The 25,590-nt window shown below is 54.6% G+C and overlaps 1 protein-coding gene across 1 annotated transcript; it reads left to right on the top strand.

The window, feature by feature from the left end:
- Positions 1-3,103: 3,103 nt before the first annotated feature.
- LOC102454989 (sialic acid-binding Ig-like lectin 12) lies at positions 3,104-22,222 on the top strand. The gene is made up of 5 exons (XM_089772742.1): positions 3,104-3,259; positions 3,688-4,053; positions 21,212-21,511; positions 21,706-22,002; positions 22,218-22,222. Exons 1-5 carry the CDS (start codon positions 3,181-3,183, stop codon positions 22,220-22,222), a joined length of 1,047 nt encoding a protein of 348 aa, XP_089628868.1. The 5' UTR covers positions 3,104-3,180.
- Positions 22,223-25,590: the final 3,368 nt, after the last annotated feature.

The following is a 25,590-nucleotide window of genomic DNA, read 5'->3' as shown; positions in this document are numbered from 1 at the left end:
ATCAAATGTAGATGCCTACATGCAAATGTGAGAAGTATAGGTGATAAACAGGAAGAACTGGAAGTGCTTATAAATTAATACAACTATGACATTGTTGGCACCACAGAAACTTGGTGGGCTAATACACATGATTGGAATGTTTGTATGGAAGGGTACAGCTTGCTCTGGAAAGATAGACAGGGAAAAAAGGGAGGAGGAGTTGCCTTATATATTAACAATGTACACACTTGGACGGAAGTCGAGATGGACGTAGGAGATGGAAGTGTTGAGAGTCTCTGGGTTAGGCTAAAAGGGGTTAAAAAAGGAGGGTTATGTCATGCTAGGAGTCTACTACAGGCCACCTACCCAGGTGGAAGAAGTGGATGAGACTTTTATTAAATAACTAACAAAATCATCCATAGCCCAAGATTTGGTGATGATGGGGGACTTCAACTAGCCAGATATATGCTGGGGAAATAACACAGCAGGACACAGACTATCCAATAAGTTTTTGGATTGCATTGGAGACAACTTTTTATTTCAGAAAGTTGAAAAAGCTACCAGCGGGGAAGCTGTTCTAGATTTGATTTTAACAAATAGGGAGGAACTGGTTGAGAATTTGAAAGTGGAAGGCAGTTTGAGTGAAAGTGATCATGAAATCATAGAGCTCACAATTCTAAAGAAGGGTAGGAGGGAGAACAGCAAAATAGAGACAATGGATTTCAGGAAGGTTGATTTTGGTAAGCTCAGAGAGCTGATAGGTAAGGTCCCATGGGAATCGAGACTAAGGGGAAAAACAACTGAGGAGAGTTGGCAGTTTTTCAAAGGGACATTGTTAAGGGCCCAAAAGCAAACTATTCCGCTGCGTCGGAAAGATAGAAAATATGGCAAAAGACGGCCTTGGCTTAACCATGAGATCTTGCATGATATAAAAATAAAAAGGAGTCATATAAAAAATAGAAACTAGGACAAATTACAAAGGATGAATATAGGCAAACAACACAGGAATGCAGGGGCAAGATTAGCAAGGCAAAGGCACAAAATGAGATCAAACTAGCTACAGGAATAAAGGGAAACAAGAAGACTTTTTATAAATAGGAAGACCAAGGAGAGGGCAGGCCCACTGCTCAGTGAGGAGGGTGAACCAGTAACAGGAAACTTGGAAATGCTTAATGACTTCTTTGTTTTGGTCTTCACCGGGTCGTCTGAAGGAATGCCTAACATAGTGAATGCTAGGGGAAGGGGGTAGGTTTAGAAGATAAAATAAAAAAAGAACAAGTTAAAAATCACCTGGAAAAGTTAGATGTCTGCAAGTCACCAGGGCCGGATGAAATGCATCCTAGAATCCTCAAGGAGCTGATAGAGGAGGTATCTGAGCCTCTAGCTATCATCTTTGGAAAATCATGGGAGACAGGAGAGATTCCAGAAGACTGGAAAAGGGCAAATATAGTGCCCATCTATAAAAAGGGAAATAAGAACCACCCAGGAAACTACAGACCAGTTAGTTTAACTCCTGTGCCAGGGAAGATAATGGAGCAAGTAATTAAGGAAATCATCTGTAAACACTTGGAAGGTAGTAAGGTGATAGGGAACAGACAAAATGGATTTGTAAAGAACAAATCATGTCAGACCAATTGGATAGCTTTCTTTGATAGGATAACGAGTCTTGTGGATAAGGGAGAAGCGGTGGATGTGGTATACCTAGACTTTAGTAAGGCATTTGATATGGTCTCGCATGATATTCTTATCAATAAACGGGGGGTATGTCTACACTACCCTCCTAGTTCGAACTAGCGGGGTAATGTAGGCATACCGCACTTGCAAATGAAGCCCGGGATTTGAATTTCCCAGGCTTCATTTGCATAAGCGGGGAGCCGCCATTTTTAAAACCCCGCTGGTTCGAACCCCGTGCCGCGCGGCTACACGGGGCACGAACTAGGTAGTTCGAACTAGGCTTCCTAGTTCGAACTACCGTTACTCCTCATTTCACGTGTAGCCAACCTGTGGAACTCCTTGCCAGAGGAGGCGGTGAAGGCTAGGACTATAACAGAGTTTAAAGAGAAGCTAGATAATTTCATGGAGGTTAGGTCCATAAAAGCCAGGGGATAAAAAGATGTCCTTGGCCTCTGTTTGTCAGAGGCTGGAGAGAGATGGCAGGAGACAAATCGCTTCATCATTGTCTTCGGTCCATCCTCTCTGGGGCACCTGGTGCTGGCCACTGTCGGCAGACAGGCTACTGGGCTAGATGGACCTTTGGTCTGACCCAGTACAGCCGTTCTTATGTTCTTATGTTCTTATGAAATGTACATTTCCTCAGTGAAGCTCAAATCCCACCACCTTCCCAGGCTGCTTGTCGCCTGCTCCCCAGCTGGGGGGGAGGAGGGGGCGTGGATCGGTTTCAGCTCTCGCCTTCTTCCAAGAGACACCAGAGAGCCGAGAGGCAGGGGAAGGAGGCTCCAGGCTGGAGGGGAGCCGGCCGGGCCCTGTACTGCAGCTTGTGAGGAGACCAATAGTTTCCTCTGTGGTTTGTTTAGCTTCTGCCTTGAGCCGTGGGTCAGAGTTTCCTCAACCCCGGCATGGGGGGGGGGGGGCACAGGGCTGGGGCAGCTCGTTGGCCTTCGTTGAGCTGATGGACTTTGTCTGAGCTCCCATGGCGCTGGGCTCTCTCTGGGGGGAGAGTTTGCTGGTGATGCAGCATCGCGGGGGGCGGGAAGGACACGGCTGGTCCCCAGCCCTGCTCGCATCGTGCCCAGTCCCCCTGTCAAATGCAACATTTCCCAGCACCGGGTGTGAAACCAGAGCGGGGGTGTGAATGCCGCATTATCGAGCACACAGGCTGTGGGGGATGGACACAGGCAGCACTGGCTGCCCCCTGCTCTGCATATGCATAGATGGGGGCAGGCAGGATGCCAGCAAAAGGGGCCAAGTGGCCCAGGGGCCTGTGCTGTGTGGGGCAGGGTGGGGCTGGCAGGATGTGGTTTCCCCAAGGGCAGTGGCAGTCCCAGGCTCTGCAGTGCACCAGCTCTAACCACTAGCTCTCACTCTCCTCCCAGCTGCCCCATTTCTAACCATCCACGTCCCTGCTCAGCTCATTCCACCTTCTCCTCAGGACCTGCACACGCAGGGACCTAGCACCCCCAGAAAGGAGCCAATCGGGGCGCCCGTGATCCCAGGCTGCCCCCAAAGCTGCGGCGCAAGAGGATGTGGGGGCCAGGAGCCGGCCAGACGCCCCCTTGCACCAGGCGAGGCCTCGGAATCCTCCTCGCGCTGCTCTGCCAGGGTAAGAGCCGCAGGGAGCCGGGGGCAGGAATCCCGCAGCGCCGGGGAGAGACCCAGGACTCCTGGCTTCAGACGCCTTCCTGCGCCAGAGCTGAGACTGTCAGATACAGGACGGTGTGAGGGGCACGGGCAGAGAGGGGGGCTGTGGGTCAGGGTTATGGGGCACTGGCAGAGCTGAGGAGCTCTGGGTCAGGGTTATGGGGCACTGGCAGATCTGGGGGCAGTTGGTTGGGGTTATGGGGCACTGGCAGAGCTGAGGAGCTGTGGGCCAGGGTTATGGGGCACTGGCAGAGCTGGGGGTTGTAAGTCGGGGTTATGGGGCACTGGCAGAGCTAGGGGCAGTGGGTCAGGCTTGAGGGGCCCTGGCAGAGCTGGGGGCTGTGGGTCAGGGTTGGGGGGCACTAGCAGGGCTGGTCTGTTCCCCTGCAGCCCAGCTCTCCCAGGGGCAGGTCTATCGGATCCAGGTGGCGCCCCATGTCACGGTGCAGCAGGGCCTCTGTGTGCTGCTCCCCTGCAATTTCACAGCCGATTTCGAGTCCCAAGGGCCTGTCTACAAATACTGGTACCTCAGAGACGCTGACAAGGACAGAAGCATGCCCGTGGCCAGCACCAACCCGAACAAGCCCCCGAAGGAGCCCAGGGGTCGGATCCGCGTGGCTGAGAAGCCCGAGGACGACTGCTCCCTCAGCATCAGCGACGTGCGGGCTGAAGACCGGGACCGCTACTACTTCCGCTTCGAGAAGGGAGAGAGCAAATACAGCTACCGGGAGATCCAGCCGCTGGTGAACGTCACAGGTGCAGCAGTGGGCCCAGTAATACTGAGCTCTACTATGCCCAGTGCAAGGGATTTCCATGGGTCTGTCTCAATAATACCCTCAGTTGGGGAGTTCCACAGGTTACCTCCAATAATACCCAATGGCAGGGAGTTCCATGGGTTAGCATCAAATATACCCAGTGGAGGACATTTCCACGAGTTAGCCAGAATAATACCCTGTGCCAGGATGTGCCGGGGATTCACCGCAGTAATTCTCACAGGGCTGATTCTTAATGGTTTTCTCTTTCCTAGAGCTGAGGGACCAGCCTGTTCTGAGGGTCCCTGAGGTGCTGAAGCCTGGGCAGCCAGTGAATGTGACCTGCCAGGCTCCGGGCACCTGCTCTGGGACCCCTCCCCAAATCACCTGGACAGGAGGGTTCGACTCCATGGCCATGAACGTCTCAGAGCCCCAGGGGAACGGCGTCTCCTACAGCTCCGTGCTCCGCTTCACGCCCACCCTGGCGCACAATGGCACAGAGCTCGGCTGCACCGTCACGTACCCTGCGGTCGGGGTGTCCACCCGCCGAGCCGTGCGGCTCCATGTCTGCTGTGAGTCACCCCGTGCAGCTCTGGAAGGAGAGTGTGGGGTAGTGGTTACAGGGGACAGGCAGGACTCTTGCTTTCTATGCCTGGCAATGTGAGGGCAGTGGGGGCTAGTGACTGGGGAGGATGTGGAGCTGAGATCCAGAAAGTCAGTGGGTTCCAGGATACAAATTCCCCACACGCGCTATGTCCCGTTGCAGATGCGCCAGAGCTGCTGCCAGGGGGGAACTGCACGGTGTGGGGCAGCGGGCCCGGGGGGGCGGCCACATGTTACTGCGCGGCCAAGGGGAACCCCCTGCCCCACCTCCAGTGGCGCCTGCCCAACCGCACCGTCCCCGGGGACTTCGAGGGCCCCGAGCTGCGGGCCAAGTCCTGGGCGCGAGGCCCGGCCGTGAGCGGGGAGCTGCAGGGCCCGGCCGGGGCCCTGACCAACGTGTCCTGCACCGCTGCCAACGCCCACGGGCAGAGCCAGGCTGAGCTGCCCCTGGTGCCTGCGGGTACCGGGGACCCGTGGGGGTGGAGGTGGAGCACCTTGCTACCGTAATTACTCACATATACACCCCAGCCTGGGTATAAGCTGCAGGGCTGGGGCAGCTGGGTGGTGGGGGCTGGCATGGGGTGTCCTACTACCATAATTACGCTCACACACAGTCATGTCTCCTAGTACCATAATTAGTCTTCTACACAGATTGGCCTAAATATAACTTGCCTTTTATTTAATAACTAGCTAATTAGCCTGACATAAGACGGGATTTTCAGGTCTCTCCTCCACGTTGGTCTTCTCTCCTGAGCCTCCGGTCTCTGTCTCTGTCTCCGTCTCTCTCTCTCTCTCTCTCTCTCCTGTCCTCCTCCTCCTGCCCCCCCCCTCTCAGCTCTCCTCCTCCTCCTGCCTCTCTCTCTGTCTCTCCTCCTCCCCCTCCTGCCTCTCACTCGGGGGACTGTGGAGCCCAAACGGCCGTTTGGGCTCCGCACTCCCTGTGCTGCATGGGGGGGGGGAGAGGGGCACGGAGCCCAAACAGTCGCTTGTGCCACTTGCTCCCACACGGCGGCCTGGCTGAGTGGCATAGAAGTCAGCCAAGCGCCACGGCGGGAGGCGAAGGGGGGCGGGACGGTGACTTTCATGGCCAGGGGGTGGGGCCTGGAGCTGCTGTCACACCACACGTCACTGCCCCGCCCCCCTTCCCGTCTCTCCGTGGCACTCAGCTGACTTCTGTGCCGCTCGGCCGGGCCGCCGCAGGCGAGCAAGCGGAGCAAGCGGCAGTTTGGGCCCCGCACTCCCCATGCAGCACGGGCCGCCCAGAGGGAACAGCCAGCATTTCGGCGTTACAGACTCTCAGACACTGGGCTACTATAAATATGAAGCCTGAGTGTGGCGGTGGTGTTACCGTATATTTTCACCCCCAAATAGAAGCCACCCACCAATTTGCCTCAGAGCCAGGGGAACCCAGGAAGCGATGGGTAGCTAGGGAGCCCTTACCCTATTTTCTTAGATATACACCAGGTCTCTAAGGGGAGGGGACAATAGCTCCTTCCTCCCATGCACAAGCAGGCTGTAACTAACCATAATTACCCTCATACACGTGCTTCCCCATGCCCTCTTGACACCATTAATCCCACTGCACACACCATCTGTGTCCTTGTCTCTCCTTAGGCGATGATAATTTCCTGCTCATGGTCTCCAGTGGAGTCACTGGTGGCATTTTGCTCCTCTTGGTGCTGGTGATTGTGGTCTGCAAGGTTGCGAGAGCCAGGTGAGGACACCGGGCCAGAGGCTTGGAGTGTAGGGCAGACAGACCAAGAGAACTGGCCGAGGAGAACTGAGGGTGGTGAATTCATTTGCACACAGGAAGATACTCGTGAAAAGCAGGCAACTGGGAAAGGATTGGATGCTGCTCTCCTCTGGCATGTGGCTCCTCTAAAACAGAATTAGCCTACAGAATCTCTGCCACTGGGTAGTAGCAGGGATAACCTGTGGAACTCCATGCCACCAGATATTATCAAAGTTAACCCATAGGATCCTCTGTCACTAAGGGTATGTCTACACTAGCCCCCTAGTTCGAACTAGGGAGGCTAATGTAGGCATTCGAAGTTGCAAATGAAGCCCGGGATATTTAAATCCCGGGCTTCATTTGCAACTCCGAATGCCTACATTAGCCTCCCTAGTTCAAACTAGGGGGCTAGTGTAGACATACCCTAAATGATAGAATCCTTAACCCATGTGAGTCCCTGCCACTAACTAGGAATAGATTTAACCCTTGGAACTCCCTACCACTGTGGATTGGTTGCATTAACCTCTAGGACTAGCAGCTCCTGGGCTGTGGGAGCTGATCTAAAGCTATTCCCTCCTGCAGGAAAAACACAGAGGATGGTCCTTCAAGATACAACAACGGAGGCAACGGGGAGCAGGAACCATCCCCCAATGGGAAGAAGTCCAGGAAGGTGAAGAAAGAGGATCAGTCCAACCTGTACAAGGCCAGTGCAGGGGGAAAGGTGGGGAATGCCAGGGCCACATGCCTCTCCACATGCCTTCAGGGCTAATCCAGGAGGGACCTGCACGGTCTCCGGATGGGTGGGGGCTCTCCCCTGGCAGGCAGGGCTGTTCCCACAGCCCCAGCAGAACACTAGGGGGCGCTATCCTGTAGTTGTTGTCCCAGAGATACTGGCCAGAGTCTCCGAGTCCTGTTGGTAACCAGACGTGTCTCCAGTTTGTTAGAGGTTGGGGGTCATAGATCCAGCTGTTCTAACTGGATTTCAGGATAGTTCATTGCTTTTGCCTTCTGCATAGGCATGCTGTTGCCCTAGATACATTAGTCTTCCTTCCTGCCCCTGACTGCATCTTGGCACCAAGTGAGCTGTCCCCATCTGGTGTTGTATGGGGCTTTTCCCCAGCTGCTCCACCCCAGAGGAAGCTGCACATAAGTCACCATGTGATCCAACCATTCCTTTTTGCAGCTTCCAGAGCTGACTGCTGATGACTGTACAAACATGGAACAAGTGGAAAACGATGAGAATTTTGCAGGAGGAGACGTAGTCTATGAGAACATCAACGGTTTACAGTCACGTATGCCATCTGACCAGATCTACTCCAATGTCTCTCCCTAAAGCAGGAGCGGAAGAGCTGACAGTGAATTAAATACCTCTTCTATTTAAGCAAGTGCCTGTAGCACTTGCGATAGTTTTTGCTAGAGCCGTGGGAGTGAGCAGTGGGATTACTGGTGGTGATATGGTGGGTGCGGTGGGATACGTCTAGAACCAACATGTTAAGAAGTAGCATCACTTGCTGTTTATAGTACCAGATATGGTTTAGTCACCATGTGGAGCAGCAGAAGATCCCACAGACCCACCAGCCCCAGGCCATGTGCCAACTTCTCTGAACATAAACTCATGTCTGTTAACAAGGCCCCATCTCCAGATATCCAGTCAGTTTTGGTACCATTGATGACATAATAGCAGACACCCATAGAGATCATGTCCCTAGTGTCAGCTAATCCTTGTGCCAGGCCCCCTTAATGCCTTAGTGAGTGAAACGCTTGTAGGCCCCTGGATCACTAAGAAGAGAGGATTTTTCTACCACCTCCAATTTCCTAAATATTCTGATATCCCCTTAAAATCCTGAAAGGGGAAAATCTCAGGGCCCTGAAAGGTTCAAATGCTCCATCAGGGGAGGGTGAAAAGGAGGGAACATCAAACACTGTAGATTGTGAAGGAAGTGATCAAAACTGTCCCTGGTTGCAATTTCACTGGTGGGTTTAATGTTGTTAATCTCTGGAACTCCCTGCCACTGGATATTAGTGGGGCTAATCCTTGTAAATCACTGCTGTAGCGCTTAGAAGGAAACATTTAACCCCATACTTTCTTTCTAAACCTTGAGAGCCATTCTTACTGTTTTGCCCCAAACCAGTGGTGGATTTTACTGTAAGATTTTTCAAAATACACATATCTGTTTTTGTACTTTCAGTGCATTCACAGTGGCTTTATTATATTATAATACTGAGTTTAATCTGTGGGATTCCCTGCCACTGGCTGTTAGCATGTGTCACATTACTGAATTGGAGGGAAGCAGCCAGATCGCTGCTGCACCCCTAGGTGGGGGTGTTGGCCCCAGAAATTGGTATGAAAGGGAGCCATGTGGGGTATTGAATGGGAGCTTATTGTTTGTTAATCTTATGTACGCTATTTATGTGAGTGTATAATGTCTGTGTGTGTAGGTAGGAATCTGTAATCTGTGTGGAAGCTGAATGTTTCTCTGAATGTGGTTAAGCATGGCTATGAACAGGCTGAGTAGCAAAGCCCTGTGGGACAATGGCCCTTGATGGCCCAAGGACACACCTAAAGCAGGAGGGCGGAGACCCAAGAGCTGCCAGCAGAGAGAGGCTGAGGACCAGGTGACCGGCTGAGACCAGAAGAGGCCAGGAAGGGGGTATAAAGAGGCCATGTAGTCGATGCCATTTTGTTCTCAGCTCAGCACTTCATCCCAGAGGCAGCATTGCAGGGATCGAAGAGCCCGGAAGACCTGTGAACCCATCCTGATCGTAGGATGTGCAATAAGAACTTTTAAACCAGCAGCTGCAACATCTCTGCTAGAGCCTGCATCGAGAACTGGGAGATTCGGTGCATGTAACGTACTGTACTTTAATAACCTTACTCTCAGGCTTTTCTTTCTTGTAATAATAAACCTTTAGATATAGATTCTAAAGGATTGGCCCAGCGTGATTTGTGGGTAAGATCCAGAGGGTAAATTGACCAGGGATCTGTGGCTGGTTTCTTGGAACCGGACAGAACTTGTTCGGGGTAGGTGGGATTGGGTGCTAGGACCCCCCACCTGTGTATAGGCCCGGGGCCATCTGGGGCACGGATATTGCTGGGGTGTCGGAGGGGTTTTGCTCGGGAGGCTTCAGGCAGGTTGCAGAAGCGCTCTGTGGGACTGGTTTGTGGCCTGTTTGGAGAGGTCACCAGTCAAGGGGGCTGTAAGAAGCCCCGGATTTGAGCAATTCGCCCTGAGCGGACGCCCTCAGCTGTGCCCAGACACGGCCCGGTCTGTCACAGCATGGTTAAACCCTGGAGCACCTTGGAACTGGCTATTAACAAGACTTCCTGCCATGGTGTATTAATAGGACTTATCTGCATTCCCTGCTTCTTGCTATTAGCGGAGTTAGCCTGCGGGACCTCCTGCCACTGGGGATCAGTAGATTTATCTCATGGGGACATATCAGTGTTAACCCAAGGAACTCACAACTGCCTCCCCCACACTTCATGAAAATAGGTATATGATTAGGTGTGACTTGAAGCTACTTTAGGCAAAACCGATCACATGATGTAGCATTTTTAATGCTACCATCTGCTGAATGTCCATATTCACTTTCTGTGCAGGGATCTTCCTTGTGTGAGGAGTTAGAAAAGTGACGTGTGAATCTGTGTCTAAATCTAGACATTGGCGTGTGAGCCAGTAGTGGCACTGGGGAACTGAATGGCCCAGTGCTCAAGGTCACAGTCTGTCAATGGGCTTGTTTTTCCTGTAAGCCTGGATTGCGAGTGGCCGTACAAAGACCTGTGGCCAGGCCACCCAATGCTGGAACCCATTTTGCATGTGGTACTTTCTGAGATGAGACAAGTTTGGACTGAACACAAAGAATTCCTGCCCTGAGGAAAGGAGTAGAAAGGGGGGAATAGGGGCAGGAGCCAGCTGCCAGGAGACCCTCGATTTACCCCCTGTGATGGACCAGGACAGGTCTGGGCACCACTGACGGCATCTGCTCAGGGCAAATTGCTCAAAACGGGCGCCTTAAAGCCGCTGACTTGAGGCCTTCCTCAAACAGGCCACAAACCAGTCACACTGAGCACTTCAGCTGCCAATCCGGCCAGCAGGAAGCCTCATGAGTAAAATCCCTCAGACACTCCAGCTCTCCCTGTGCTGCAATCATCCCCAGGCCTGCACACAAGGGAGGGGTTATAGAACCCAATCGCTCCGACCCTGAACGGGTTCTCCCTGTCCCAAGAAACCAGCCACAGTTCCCAGTCAATTTACATTCTGGATTTTACCCACAAGATCACGCTGGGCCGATCCTTTAGAATCTAAAATGTTAAGGGTTATTAATAAAAGAAAGAAAAGGTGGAGAATAAGATTGTTAAAGAAAATACATTACATGCATCGAATCAGCAAGTTCTCAATGCAGGCTCTCAGCAGAGATGTTACAAACCGCTGGCTTAAAAGTCTCTGGTGCACATCCTATGTTAGGATGGGCCAATGATTCTTCCTGGCTCGCTGTTCCTCACAAGGCTGCATCTGGGATCAGGAGCGGAATTGAAGGCCAGATGGAGTCCGCCTCGTGGCGTTATATATCTCTCCCGGTGTCCTCCTTGTCAGAGCAGGTCACATGGCCAAGTGACCGATCTCTGTTTCACCTGCTGGCAGCCATCAAGCCCTGGCTGGTTTGCAGGTCCCAGACGCCTTCCTCAGGTGTGTGTTGGGCACCTTGAGAGCCATTGTCCCTGAGCCTCGCTAATTAGCATAGTGATTGACTGGACATTCCTTCCTTACAGCCGGCAGGTCAGGCCCTGCTCTGTCTCAGGCAGAGAACACTGGCAGTATCAGCAGGCGACACCCCAATGCAAAATTGATGCAGGAAGTGATGCCAGTAACATCACTGAGGGCATCGCAGGCCTCCCCATGTTTTGGCTCTGTGCTAGTACGGGTTCTAATCCAATACAAGAGTATAGAACTGGACATCTGTATGAAAACCAGGTTTGCCTATAATAGGCTTCCTCATTGCAAGGTCTGTCATACCAACCACCATGTCCTTGCACTGTTTTATAAACCCAAGGTAAAACTTGGTAGATACCACAGCCAATCAGATCTGCTTTTGCAGCATGATCCCTATGTGTAGCGCGTGATCTTGCCCAGAGTGAAGGAAAATAATAAATGTATCCATACCAGCTCTGGGACCTCTCTGAACTCCAATTAACATTGTGTTAATGTAAGTATTCTCATCCCTCATAATGTAGGCATCTTGGCTCTTAGCCATGAAAACATAATGGTGGTGTGCCTCAGTTTCCCTTTCCACACAGTACATTATGGCTGGAATCTTCTCTGTCCTGTAAGAAGTTCCAAGACCAGTTACAGGCGTTAACCATGAAATATCAACATCACAAGGTCCTTTAACATACAGTCTGTCATTTGGTACATTTCTTGACAGGTTCAATAGCTTTCCAAAACAATATGCACATTGTACATTTTTACATTTTTACAATTCTTGGTAGCAACAGCACATTGATTACAAAAGTTAACATCAGCAACAAGAACAGCTCCATATCAAGTGTATATTGACAACACTTTCTGTCATCATGCCATATTTTTGGCTCCATACCCAGGGGCTAGGTCTAGACTGGCATGATTTTCCGCAAATGCTTTTAACGGAATCTCTGGGATCCTGGCAAGACACTGACTGGATCTACACAAGTCACAGCATCCTTCTCCCCAGCAAACACAAACCTAAGGCCACCCTTTTTCTGGGCCTTAGCTGTATCTAGTCCCAACTCTGGGGAAACAGCCCTGCTCTCAGCCATCACAGGTGGAGGGGCATCTTCCTCAGACAAAGGACTGGGAGAGTCCTATCTCCTAGAACTGGAAGGAACCTGGAAAGGTCATCGAGTCCAGTCCCCTGCCTTCACAGCAGGACCAAGGACCCTCCCTGACAGATTTTGCCCCAAACAGCTGCCTAAAGGATTAAATTCACAACCCCGGGTTTAGCAGACCAACACACAAACCACTGAGCTATCCCTTCCCTCACAGACATGCTGGTGCCACACAAAGATGGACAATTAGAGACGGGCTCTTCTCCTTTGTCCCAGCACCCCTGGCTATTCTCAGGCGCACAGCTAGTGACTGAGACAGCTTCCTTCACTGACCCACTGCTACTTCCAGCAGCCAGACCGCCAGCCCCCACACACTGTGGTTCTTCACACAACTCACTTCCAGCTTGTGCAAGCGCAGTTTCACAAGCACCACCAGCCAACAACCCATCACCCTCCAGAACTTTACTTTGTTCTACACAGTGAGGTATCTACCCTGGCCATCCACTGCAACCTGCTCCAGGGAAGCATTGCCGAGACCCCTGGAGCCCCCCTGCCCAGACACACAGCTATCTGCCTCAGGCAAACACCTGATCAGTGGTTCCCAAACTTTTCGGCATCACGCCCCCTTTTTGATTTTTGAAAAACCCTCACACCTCCCCCCTCAAAAAATAGCAGCAAAACTTGGCGTGGGATTGACGGGTGCGTGTGTGTGGCTGGGTCGCCTCGTGCCCCCCCTGGAATTTTTTCACCCCCCTCCAGGGGGGCACACCCCCCAGTTTGGGAACCCATGACCTAGAGCAGTGTTTCCCAATTTTATTTGGCAATGGAACCCTTTTAAACTCGAAAGAATTTTGCAGAACCCCTAATAACAGTCTCATATATGGAGCTGAAAAAGTAGACCAAAACCAAGTAAGGATACTAATAAACGAATGCTAAACAAGGTCATGAGATCAACATTTAGTTTAATTGCACATCTTTAAAAACAAAAATCACATTTAATGTGTACAAAAAAATAAAGCTCAAAAACTAATATGCATTATATTGGCAGTTTACAGTGCGAAGAGTGGTTTATCTTCTTTTCTTGGCAAATTCTTTTTATATTTGGTTTCATACTGGAAATGTGGATTCCCATATCTGGTGCAGTATTCAGTCAATTTCTGTATGATTTTCTGTATATAACAGGAGATCGCACCACTGACTTCGCGCACAGCGCTGAGTAGTAACAGCATTCCCCCCCTCTCTGGCTACGCTGGCGTTACACAGGGACGCTTCTTGTGGCAAACACAAATGAAAATTGCTTTCAATAACATTCAGAAATGCTTAAATATTGATGATTATTTCTTTAATCATAAGATATTCTTGTAAAGGAATTTTCTCGCGGATCCCTTATGTTCGCTTTGCGGAACCCCGGGATTCCGCGGAACACCGTTTGGGAAACACGGACCTAGAGTAACCTTCACCCCGGCAGACAAAGGCTCAGGACTGTTTCTCCTCGTGCTTCAGTCAGGACACTCGGACTGAACCCGGCTTTAATATCCTTCCCAATCACGAGATCCTTAGGGATTGTGTCTCTCGCTCCCACCGCCATGGTGCCCTCAAACCCCTTCCATGCCAGTCGGATTCTGGCTAAAGGCCCCGTTACAAAATACTCAGACAAAGCTGGGACAGTCAGGCCTTCTCCTGGCTGGTAATCCTCTGCCCTGACCAGGCGGGCTCTGACCAGTCATCCTGCAGCCGTGTCTCTCCAGGCCTCACCCCTCACCCCATTCACCTAGCACCACTGATGAACTCTGCCTCGTGGGTCCCATACCCGGCCCCGAGGGGAGTTTTATGGCTGAGCCCTTTTGAGACAATAGAAACAGTATCTGCAGTCCTTCACGTTTCGCTCCCTTTCAGCATCCGCCTCCCTCGCCTTTCGATGCCTGTGGCAAGGGCCCTCCCATGTTCCAGATCCATTCTCTTCAATGCCTGCTGCTTTCTAACTTCTGCCACAGCATCTGTGGCATTGGGTGGATGCTGCTCCCTTGCCTGCTGGTCATTTAGTATTAGCAAAGATCTCAGTTCTGGCTTAGAAGCTTTCTCTCTAAATTTAATGCCTCTCTCCAAGCACAAAGCTTCTAGAGCCTTTCGGTCCAGACTCTCATATAGTTCGTGACTCATTGACGCGGCTCTTTAACCAACCGAATCTCAATGCCAAAATCAAAGTTAGAACAGCACGGGGTCCTGATCCAAAGCTCAGCTGACTCTTTATGTAAGGGGACTATTACCCCTTACTAAAACTCTGTGGGAGTTTTTTGGTTTGCCAGCTCCCAGTATCAAAAGGGGGAGGGTCCATGAGACTGACAGACCCCAGAGACAATGGAAAGCAGCCAACACTCCAGCTCAGCCTGATTGACAAGTTGGACAAGCCAGTGAGAAAAGCAAGAGGCCAGGCCCCGTCCTCCCTGGGAGCTGGGATTGTTCAGGGTCTCTCTGAGCAAGGAGAGAGCTGAGAGACTGCTAAGAGGAGTGCAAGCTGTGCTGAGGGGCAGTCTTGCAGCAACAGAGCCAGGCACACACAGCTCAAGGAGTGCAAGCTGTGCTGAGGGGCAGTCTTGCAGCAACAGAGCCAGGCACACACAGCCCAAGGAGCGCAGACCCTGTGTTGAGCAGCAGACTGGCAGTGCTCAGAGAGCCAAAAGGAACAGAGAAGCAACGCAAGGAGCTAGAGACTGGCCAAGCAGCACAGCCTGCAGCTGGATGTGGTGAGCAGCTGGGAACTGCAAAGTGTGGGGAGAGGCTCTGGACTGGGAGAGGGATCTGGCCACTTAGAGCTTGAAGCTGTGTGGTCACTGCCAGAGCAAGCGTGTCCAGCCTGCAGCCCCCCTGCAGCACATCCAGGGCTTCTAAAGGGCCTATAAGGAAGAGACTGTGGACTGTCCTTACACTCTGCAGGCTGCTGTTTTGATGTCCCCGTGCTACAGAGCAGGGCTGTGTGTTCTCATTTAACCATTCTCATTTTTTCTTATTCTTTTCTCTTTAATCAGTTGTTGTTTAATAAATTGTATTTGCTTTGAACCTTATGAAGTGATCGCTGGGCCAAGAAGGCCTGCAGTGTGAAGAGAGCACCTCGGAGTGGGGACACCCTAACTCCTGCCCCTAGTGACTACAAGGTCGGGGATTAAGCCCCAGGAAACCTGGGCCCAGCCTTGTTGGGGTTTCGAGGACTCTGCTACTCAGGAGAGTGGAGGGGGAGCCCTCAGGATCAGAGAGCCGGGGGGTAAAGGAAGTGGGAGCGGGGACTCAGATCCTTTCACTGGTCCATTTCACCGGGGTGTATAGAAGCCAGGAAAGTTCCCCACAATAGCGGGACCATTCCCCCGCTTACGTTTAGCTCAACCTCAGTCAGAGAACGTTCCCTTGGGGTTTATTATTTGCCCTTTGTCTTTGCTCGCAGCCACTGGGATGATACCGCTGCCGACAGATCTTGGCACCATCATGGGTAGGGCTCCGACAGCGTCACTCTCAGTGGAAATGCTGGTGGGGCAGGAAATGGTGAGCGCATCGCCTAAGGCTGCAGTAGAAATGTGGGGGACCCACATGACCTTGGAGTGCGGCCAGCGAGTCTGTCCTCCAGCTCCCCCAGCGACTCCGAGGAAGCAGTGCGGGTGATGGAGGGATTGCGACACGTCCCCCGCGAGCTGAGACCCAGGGTATGTCTACACTACCCCGCTAGTTCGAACTAGCGGGGTAATGTATGCATACCGCACTTGCTAATGAAGCCCGGGATTTGAATTTCCCGGGCTTCATTAGCATAAGCGGGGAGCCGCCATTTTTAAATCCCCGCTGCTTCGAACCCCGTGTAGCGCGGCTACACGGGGCTCGAACTAGGTAGTTCGGACTAGGGTGCCTATTCCGAACTACCGGTACACCTCGTTTCACGAGGAGTACCGGTAGTTCGGAATAGGACCCTAGTCCGAACTACCTAGTTCGAGCCCCGTGTAGCCGCGCTACACGGGGTTCGAAGCAGCGGGGATTTAAAAATGGCGGCTCCCCGCTTATGCTAATGAAGCCCGGGAAATTCAAATCCCGGGCTTCATTAGCAAGTGCGGTATGCATACATTACCCCGCTAGTTCGAACTAGCGGGGTAGTGTAGACATACCCCCAGGGATGTGCCGGAGTCTGTAAGGGTCTGTCTACACTAGCCCTCTAGTTCGAACTAGGGTGGCTAATGGAGGCATTTGAAATTGCAAATGAAGCCCGGGATTTAAATATCCTGGGCTTCATTTGCATGTTTCCATCCGGTCTCCATTTTTAAATGCCACTAGTCCGATGTAACTTCCTGTGGCTACACGTGGCAGTGAAACGGTCATTCGAACCAAGTCCTCAGTTCGCATTAACGGTTACTCCTCATGGTACGGCTGCTGCTGTAATTCCGGGTAACACCTACACAATTTTCTCAGAGACAAAGGCACATGGGGCTCAAATCCCGACACCTTACCAGGCTGCTTGTCACCTGCTCCCCAGCTGGTGGCGGAGGGTTGGAGGCCTGCTCAAGGAGGAGAACGGTGGGAAAAGGAGACAGTGGATCCTTGGCCTTCTTCCAAGAGACACCAGAGAGCCGAGGCGCTGGGGAAGGAGGCTCCAGGCTGGAGGGGAGCCGGCCAGGCCCTGTACTGCAGCTTGTGAGGAAACCAATAGTTTCCTTTGTGGTTTGTTTAGCTTGTGCCCTGAGCCGTGGGTCAGTTTCCTCCAGCCCGGCGAGGGGGGGCCACAGGGCTGGGGTGGCTCCTTGGCCTTCGTTGAGCTGACGGACTTTGTCTGAGCTCCCATGGTGCTGGGCAGTGGGGGGACAATTTGCTGGTGATACAGCATTGTGGGGTGTGGGAGGGACTGCAGCCCTGCTCGCATCCTGTCCAATGTCACACACACACACACACCCCCCCGCCCCGTCAAATGCAGCAATTCCCAGCAGTGGGTGTGAAACCAGAGCGGGGGTGTGAATGCCGCGGTGCTGAGCACACAGGCTGTGGGGGATGGATACAGGCTGCCCCCGGCTCAGGGTGGGTGTGGATGGGGGAAGGCAGGACGCCAGCTAGAGGGGCCCAAGGGCCTGTGCTGTGTGGGGCTGGGTAGGTTTTGCAAGATGTGGTTTCCCCACGGAAGTGGGAGTCCCAGGCTCTGCAGTGCACCTGCTGAGTCCCAGCACCCTGCTCTAACCACTAGCCCTCGCTCTCCTCCCAGCAGCCCCTTTTCTAACCACTAGGCAACTCTCCACTTCCCTGCTCAGCTCATTCCCCCTTTTCCCCATGACCTCCATGGGCAGGGACCTGGGACCCCCAGAAAGGAGCCAATCGGGGCGCCCATGAGGCCCAGCTGCAGAGCGAGAGGATGTGGGGGCCAGGAGCTGGCCAGACGCCCCCTTGCACCAGGCGAGGCCTCGGAATCCTCCTCGCGCTGCTCTGCCAGGGTAAGAGCCGCAGGGAGCCGGGGGCAGGAATCCCGCAGCGCCGGGGAGAGACCCAGGACTCCTGGCTTCAGACGCTTCCTGCACCAGAGCTGAGACTGTCAGATACAGGACGGTGCGAGGGGCACGGGCAGAGAGGGGGCTGTGGGTCAGAATCCAGGGGCACGGGTAGATCTGGGGGCTGTGGTTCGGGGTTATGGGGCACTGGAGAGCTGGGGGCTGTGGGTCAGGATTGGGGGGTGCTGGCAGGGCTGTGGGTGGGGGTTGGCTCAGGGCCGGCTCTAGGTTTTTTACCACGGGGAGGAAAAAAAATGTTGGCTGCCCCTCCCCCCCTTGTCCCACTGCTGCAGGACAGGCACTGATGGGGAAAGCGCCCGTTTCACCTTGCGGCTCTTTGACTCCCACCGCGCCCTCCGGAAAACCCAGCCTACGTCCTGTCTCCCCTCCACACACATCCCGACCTCCCCCCCCACACTCACCGGACCCAGTTTCCACCTTCTCTCCCCTCCCAGGCAAACCCGACCCCTCAGTGACCGGACCCAGTCTGCCCTCCCTTCTGTCCCCCACCCAATCCACCTTGTGCCCCCTCTACCCGCCCAGGCAAACCTGACCCCTCAGTGACCGGACCCAGTCTGCCCTCCCTTCTGTCCCCCACCCAATCTACCTTGCGCCCCCTCTTCCCTCCCAGGCAAACCCGACCCCTCAGTGACCGGACCCAGTCTGCCCTCCCTTCTGTCCCCCACCCAATCTACCTTGCGCCCCCTCTTCCCTCCCAGGCAAACCCGACCCCTCAGTGACCGGACCCAGTCTGCCCTCCCTTCTGTCCCCCACCCAATCCACCTTGCGCCCCCTCTTCCCTCCCAGGCAAACCCGACCCCTCAGTGACCGGACCCAGTCTGCCCTCCCTTCTGTCCCCCACCCAATCCACCTTGCGCCCCCTCTTCCCTCCCAGGCAAACCCGACCCCTCAGTGACTGGACCCAGTCTGCCCTCCCTTCTGTCCCCCACCCAATCTACCTTGCGCCCCCTCTTCCCGCCCAGGCAAACCCGACCCCTCAGTGACTGGACCCAGTCTGCCCTCCCTTCTGTCCCCCACCCAATCCACCTTGCGCCCCCTCTTCCCGCCCAGGCAAACCCGACCCCTCAGTGACCGGACCCAGTCTGCCCTCCCTTCTGTCCCCCACCCAATCCACCTTGCGCCCCCTCTTCCCGCCCAGCCAAACCCAATCCCCCCCCCCGCACTGAACAAACTCCGTCTCCTTTCCCCACCAAACCCTCGTCCCCTCCCCACAGCACGCGCAGAAACATCAGAGCGCCCTGGGGGAGGGTGAAAGTGGCACGTGTCCCCCTGGGGATGCGCACGGACACAGCCGGGAAGTAATGGGCAAGGCCAGGGACACCCCTCTCCCTCCCCCCCACAGATCTCTGAGCCGGCAGGCGAGGCCCCATCCAGCGGCTCTTCAGCGCCAGACCAACCAGGTCGGGCTGCAAAGTAGCTCTCCCCTCCCCCCAGCCTAGGCACCTCGGCCTGAGTCATCCTGGCCCGGGAAGGCCTTCCTTCTGCCCGGCCCCACCCAGGCTGAGCTCTCCCCTCCCTCCGACCAGCATTGAAGTAGAGAAAAGGGGGAGAGTTGCCCCCCATTTGCCAGCGTGAGCAACCCCCTCTCCCCCCACATCACACACTCCTGCAAACTCCTTGGCCGGGGCGGCCGCTCCAGCCGGAGGGGTCACTAGTAAGCGCAAGGCAGGCGGAGAGATGACCAAAGGCACGTGGCTCGCAGGGCGGTCCCTGGCTGCAGTGACCGGGCAAGGCCCCGGATCGCTCTGTGCAGCCGGCCCTGCACAGCCCGGGGAGAGCGGCTCGCCCAGCAGGGCCGTAGCGCTCCGGCGCCGCTGCTGTTCTCGAAGCCCAGGGTGCCCCCTGCACGTCGGGCCGCGCTGGCTGGTGCCTGTCAGAGGAGAACGGGATCCCCGGGCGCCGAGTCTGCTTCATGGGAGGCTCCCTCGAGCGTTTCCCGTGCCGCGGCCGCTGGGTGCTGGGCAGCGGCAGCAGTGCCGGGAAGGCGACTGGAGAGACACGTGGCCAGCGCTCCTGCCGGGGCCGCCCCGGCCCGCCACAACGCCCTCTCGTGCTAACTAGAGGGGCATGTTTCTCCCCAGTGCTGAGGGAAGGCAGCGAGGCAGCCCCGGAACCGTGATGTCATGGCGCCTCCGCCATCACTGCGGGGCTGCGAGCGCGACTTGCCCTGCGCACCCCACCTGCGGAGGGCGGCTGCCTGCTGGCCCATCGCGCGCTCCGCCACCCCGCACATTGCCTTGGGCAGACGCAGGCAGGCCCGCGTCAGGTGGCAAGGGTCAGGAGTTCAGGAGTTCTCCGGCCAGTGTCTCTCAGGGGCAGCCGGAAAGCTGCCCCTGGCAATGTGCCGCCCCAAGCACGTGCTTGGTTTGCTGGTGCCTGGAGCCGGCCTTGGGTTGAGGGGCACCAGCAGAACTGAGGTCTGTGGGTCAGAGTTTAGGGGCAATGGCAGAGCTGTGGGCTGTGGGTGGGGATTGAGGGGCACTGGCAGAACTGGGGGCTGCAAGTCGGGATCCAGGGGCACAGCCATAGCTGGGGTCTGTGGGTCAGAGTTCAGGGGCACTGGCAGAGCTGGGGGTCTGTGGGTCGTGGTTGAGGGGCACTGGCAGAGCTGGGGGCTGTGGGTTGGGTTTCAGGGGCACTGGCAGAGCTGGGGGTCTGTGGGTCGTGGTTGAGGGGCCGTGGCAGAGCTGGGAGCTGCGGGTCGTGGTCGAGGGGCCATGGCAGAGCTGGGAGCTGCGGGTCGGGGTTATGGGGCACTGGCAGAGCTGGGGGCTGTGGGTTGGGTTTCAGGGGCACTGGCAGAGCTGGTCTGTTCCCCTGCAGCCCAGCTCTCCCAGGGGCAGGTCTATCAGATCCAGGTGGTGCCCCATGTCACGGTGCAGCAGGGCCTCTGCGTGCTGCTCCCCTGCCATTTCACAGCCGATTTCAAGTCCCCCGGGCCTGTCTACAAATACTGGTTCCGCAGAGACGTAGACAAGGACCGCTGCGTGCCCGTGGCCAGCACCAACCCGGACAGGCCTCCACTGGCGCCCAGGAGTCGGATCCGCCTGGCTGGGGAGGCTGAGAATGACTGCTCTCTGATCATCAGCGACGTGCGGGCTGAAGACCAGGAGCACTATTTCTTCCGCTTTGAGAAGGGAGAGAGCAAATACAGCTACGTGGAGAACCAGACGCTGGTGAACATCACAGGTGCAGAATGGGGCCCAGTAATACTGAGTTTAGTTATGCCCAGTGGAGAGGAGTCCCATGGGTGAGTCCCAATAATACCCTGTGGCAGGGAGTTCCACAGGTGATCTCCAATAATACTCTGGGGCAGGAAGTTCCTCGGGTTAGTTCCAATAACACTCAGTGGTGGGGAATTTCACAGGTTAGCCCCAACTATACCCAGTGGAGGACAGTTCCACCAGTTAGCACGAATAATATCATGTGGCATGGCATGCCGGGGATTAACGCCAGTAATGCCCCACAGGGCTGAATCTTAATGGTTTTTCCACCCTAGAACTGAGGGACCAGCCAGTCCTGAGGGTCCCTGAGGTGCTGAAACCCGGGCAGCCAGTGAATGTGACCTGCCAGGCTCCAGGCACCTGCTCTGGGACCCCTCCTCAAATCACCTGGACAGGAGGGTTCGACTACTCGGCCATGAATGTCTCAGAGCCCCAGGGGAACGGCAGCGTCTCCTACATCTCCGTGCTCCACTTCACGCCCACCCTGGCGCACGATGGCGAAGAGCTTGGCTGCACCGTCACGTATCCTGCGGTCAGGGTGTCCACCCGCCGAGCCCTCCGGCTCCACGTCGGCTGTGAGTCGCCCCGTGCAGCATTGGCAGGGAAGTGGGGTCTAGTGGTTACAGAGACAGGCAGGACTCCTGGGTTCTGTGGCTGGTGATGCGAAGGAAGTGGGGGCTCATGGTTGTAGAGGGGGTGGCACTGAGAGCCAGGAGGGCAGTGGGGTCCCAGGAGGCAAATCTCCTACATGCCTCGTGTCCCGTTGCAGATGCGCCAGAGCTGCTGCCGGGGGGGAACTGCACGGTGCAGGGCAGCGGGCCCAGGGGGGCGGCCACATGTTACTGCGCGGCCGAGGGGCATCCCTTGCCCCGCATCCAGTGGCGCCTGCCCGACCGCACCCTCCCAGGGGACTTCGAGGGCTCCAAGTTGCGGGCCAAGTCCTGGGCGCGAGGCCAAGTCGTGAGCGGGGAGCTGCAGGGCCCGGCCGAGGCCCTGGCCAACGTGTCCTGCGTCGCCGCCAACACCCACGGGCAGAGCCAGGCCGAGCTGTACCTGGTGCCTGCAGGTACTGGGCACCTACGGGGTGGGAGTGGGGTGCCCTGCTACCGTAATTACTCATGTATACACCCCAGGCTGCATATAAGCTGCAGGGCTGGTGCAGCTGGGTGGTGGGGGCTGGCATGGGATGTCCTGTACCATAATTACACTCATACACAGTCATGTCTGCTAGTACTGTAATTACTTTTGGTCCAAATGTAATTTTCCTTTTATTTAATATAGTTTGAGAGTGGGGGTGGGGTTACCATATTCTCACACCCAAATAGAAGCCACCTCCGCCCCCCAATTTACCTCGGAGTCAGGGGGACCCAGGAAGCACTGGGAAGCTAGTGAGCCCTTACCATATTTTCTTAGACATACACCAGGTGCCCACCTAATGTCTCAGAGGGGAGGGGACAATAGCACCTTCCCCCCCCCATACATGAGCAGGCTGTAACGCACTGTAATTCCCTTCATACACATGCTTCCCCATGCCCTGCTTGACAGCATAAATCCCAGGGCTCACACCATTAATCCCACTACTGACACCATCTGTGTCCATGTCTCTCCTCAGGTGATGGTCATTTCCTGCTTACAGTCTCCACTGGAGTCACTGGCGGCATTTTACTCCTCTTGGTGCTGGCGATCGTGGTCTGGAAGGTTGCCAGAGCCAGGTGAGGGCACCGGGGCAGGGGCTTGGAGCGGAGGGCAGACAGACCAAGAGAACTGGCCCAAGAGAACTGAGGGTGGTGAATTCATTAACAGACAGGGAGATACCCATGGAAAGCAGGCAACTGTGGGGGGATTGGATGTTGCATTTCTGTAGCATGAGGCTCCTCCAAGACAGAATTAGCCTACAGAATCTCTGCCACTGGGTAGTAGCAGGGATAACCTGTGGAACTCCATGCCACCAGATTTTATCAAAGTTAACCCATAGGATCCCCTGTCACTAAATGATAGAATCCTTAACCAATGGGACTCCCTGCCACTAAGTAGAAGTAGGTTTAACCCTAGGAACTCCCTGCCACTGGGGATTGGTTGCATTAACCTCTAGGACTAGCAGCTCCAGGGCTGTGGGAACTGAACTAAAGCTGTTCCCTCTTGCAGGAAAGACAGAGAAGATGCTCCTTCAGACTACAACAACAGAGGCAATGGGGAGCAGCAGCCGTCCCTCAGTGGGGAGAAGCCCAGCAAGGCGAAGAAAGAGAAGCCGTCCAACCTATACAAGACCAATTCAGGGGGAGAGGTGGGAAAAGCCAGGGCTGTGCACATGCCTTCACTGGATGGGTGGGAGCTCCCCCCGGCAGAGCCCTAGCACAACACTAGGGGGCGCTGTGGTGCAGTTGTTCTCCCTGAAATACTGGCCAGAGCCTCCGAGTGCTGTTGGTAACCAGACATCTTCTCTGCTTGTCAGAGCTTGGGAGTCATGGATCTGGCTGTTCTGGCCGGATTCCCAGATAATTAAAGGCATTTGCCTTCCAAACAGCCATGCTGTTGCCCTAGATACATTAGTCTTCCTTCCTGCCCCTGGCTGCATATTGACACCAAGTGAGCTGTCCCAATGTGGCGCTGTATGGGGCCGTTCCCCAGCTGTTCCACCCCAGACGTAGCTGCACCTCAGTCACCGTGTGAACCAAACCTTCCTTTTTGCAGCCTCCAGAGCTGAGCAGTGATGACTATGTGAACATGGAGCAAGTGGAAGATGAGGAGAATTTAGCAGAAGGAAGAGATGGAGTCTACGAGAACATTGGCAATTGGCAGCCACATTTGCCATCTGACCGGATCTACTCCAGTGTCTATCCCTAGAGGGGGAGTGGAAGAGCTGACAGTGCTTCTAAGTACAGTAGACTTCCGATAATCCGGCACCCTTGGGACCCAGGTGGTGCCGGATTATCAGAAATGCCGGACTATCAAGAGGTACTCTGGCAGGGGCGGGTCTCTTCGGAAGGGAAGCGGGGGAGGGGGCGGGGGTGTGCCAAACCCTCCCTCCTGCTGCAGGGAGGCAGAGCCTGCGAGCGGCGAGCGGTGGAAGAGGAGAGGCGGTGACAGGCAGGCAGCCGCATTCAGGAAGTTCTGGTCAGTTACAGTCACTCCGGCTGGATCCACAGCCGACACGCAGTTAATGTAACTTTCCTCTCTACTGCCGGAAGGGGGGGGGGGCGGTGGGAACAGGTAGAGCCGCAGGTGACAGGCTCCTCCTCCCCCTCCCCCTCTCCCACCAACCCCTACCTTCCCCTGCCCCCCTTCCTCCCGGCACTAGAGAGGAAAATTACATTAACTGCGTGTCGGCTGTGGATCCAGCCGGAGTGACTGTAACTGACCAGAACATCCTGAATGCAGCTGCTTTGGCACACCCTTGCGCCCTCCTCCTCCTCCTCCCCCTCCCTCTCTCCCACCGACCCCTACCTTCCCCTGCCCTCCCCCCCTCCTGGCAGTAGAGAGGAAAGTTACATTAACTGCATGTTGGCTGTGGATACAGCCGCAGTTAATCAATTACTCTAACAACTTGAAGCAGCTGCCGGAGCACTTCCGGGTTGCAGTTGGTGGCGGACCATCAGGCGTACCGGACCACTGGATGCCGGACCACCGGAGTTTTACTGTACCTCTTCTATTTAGCAAGTGCTTGTATCACTTGCAATAATGATAATGACATAGGGGTGATAACAGGGGAAGTTTCTGTGAGGTATTGACATTAGGGGTGATCATTAGAAAGACAGCTTCCCCAATTATCACCCCTAATGTTATTACCTCACAGAAACTTCCCCTATGATCACCCCTATGTCATTACCTCATAGAAACTTACCTTCTCCCCTCACCCCCACTCTGTTCTAAAATTTGATTTGTCGGTTTCACATGCGTTCACTTTTTTTGGATTGTATCACTTTGGTATGTATGGTTGTGCCGATTTTCTTCCACAAATTGATCTGGGGAAGTGGGTCTGGCCCTCGAAAGCTCATCACCTAATAAACCATCTTGTTAGTCTTTAAAGTGCTACATAGTCCTGTCTTTTGCACAGAGAGTGACGCTGTCGGAGTCCTTCCCATGATGGTGCCAAGATCTGTCGGCAGTAACACCCCAATGGCTGTGAGCGAAGGGCTAATAATAAACCCCAAGTGAACGTTCTCTCACCGAGGTTGAGCTAAAGAGTCAAAGAAAAGCAAACAGGAGGGTCTGGAAACAGACCTAAGAAATTCCTAGAAATAGTGATCTGTACCTCACCCCCAGGTGGGGGGCTAGCGGGCTGGGGTGTGGCTGTGGGGCACACCGACATGCACACAGAGTGTGAGCAGTCTGAGTGACAACCTTCCCCTTCCATGTTCACCTCATTTCAAAAATCAATGATAATGCTAGGACAGTGTGAGCCCTGTGGGGGTACCATACAAAAATTCATAACCCGCTGAACATTATGGTGCTGGTGAAATACAGGGAGCAACACTTTATAAAGTTTGAAGATTCTACGGTATGGACGTTGCTGTAATTCTGGGTAACACCTACACAATTTTCTCAGAGACAAAGGCACGTGGGGCCCAGCCCTGTGTTACAGAACCATTGTCCAGCAGGGCAGAAGGGGCAGAGGGCGGGTATTTATGGAAAATATAGTAATAGAGATGTCATT

This window comes from Pelodiscus sinensis, chromosome 22, assembly GCF_052426305.1.
Source record: "Pelodiscus sinensis isolate ZL-2025 chromosome 22, ASM5242630v1, whole genome shotgun sequence".
NCBI classification, from domain to species: Eukaryota; Metazoa; Chordata; order Testudines; family Trionychidae; genus Pelodiscus; species Pelodiscus sinensis.
The sequence above is the reverse complement of the archived record's forward strand: the minus strand, read 5'-3'. Positions and strand labels throughout refer to the sequence as shown.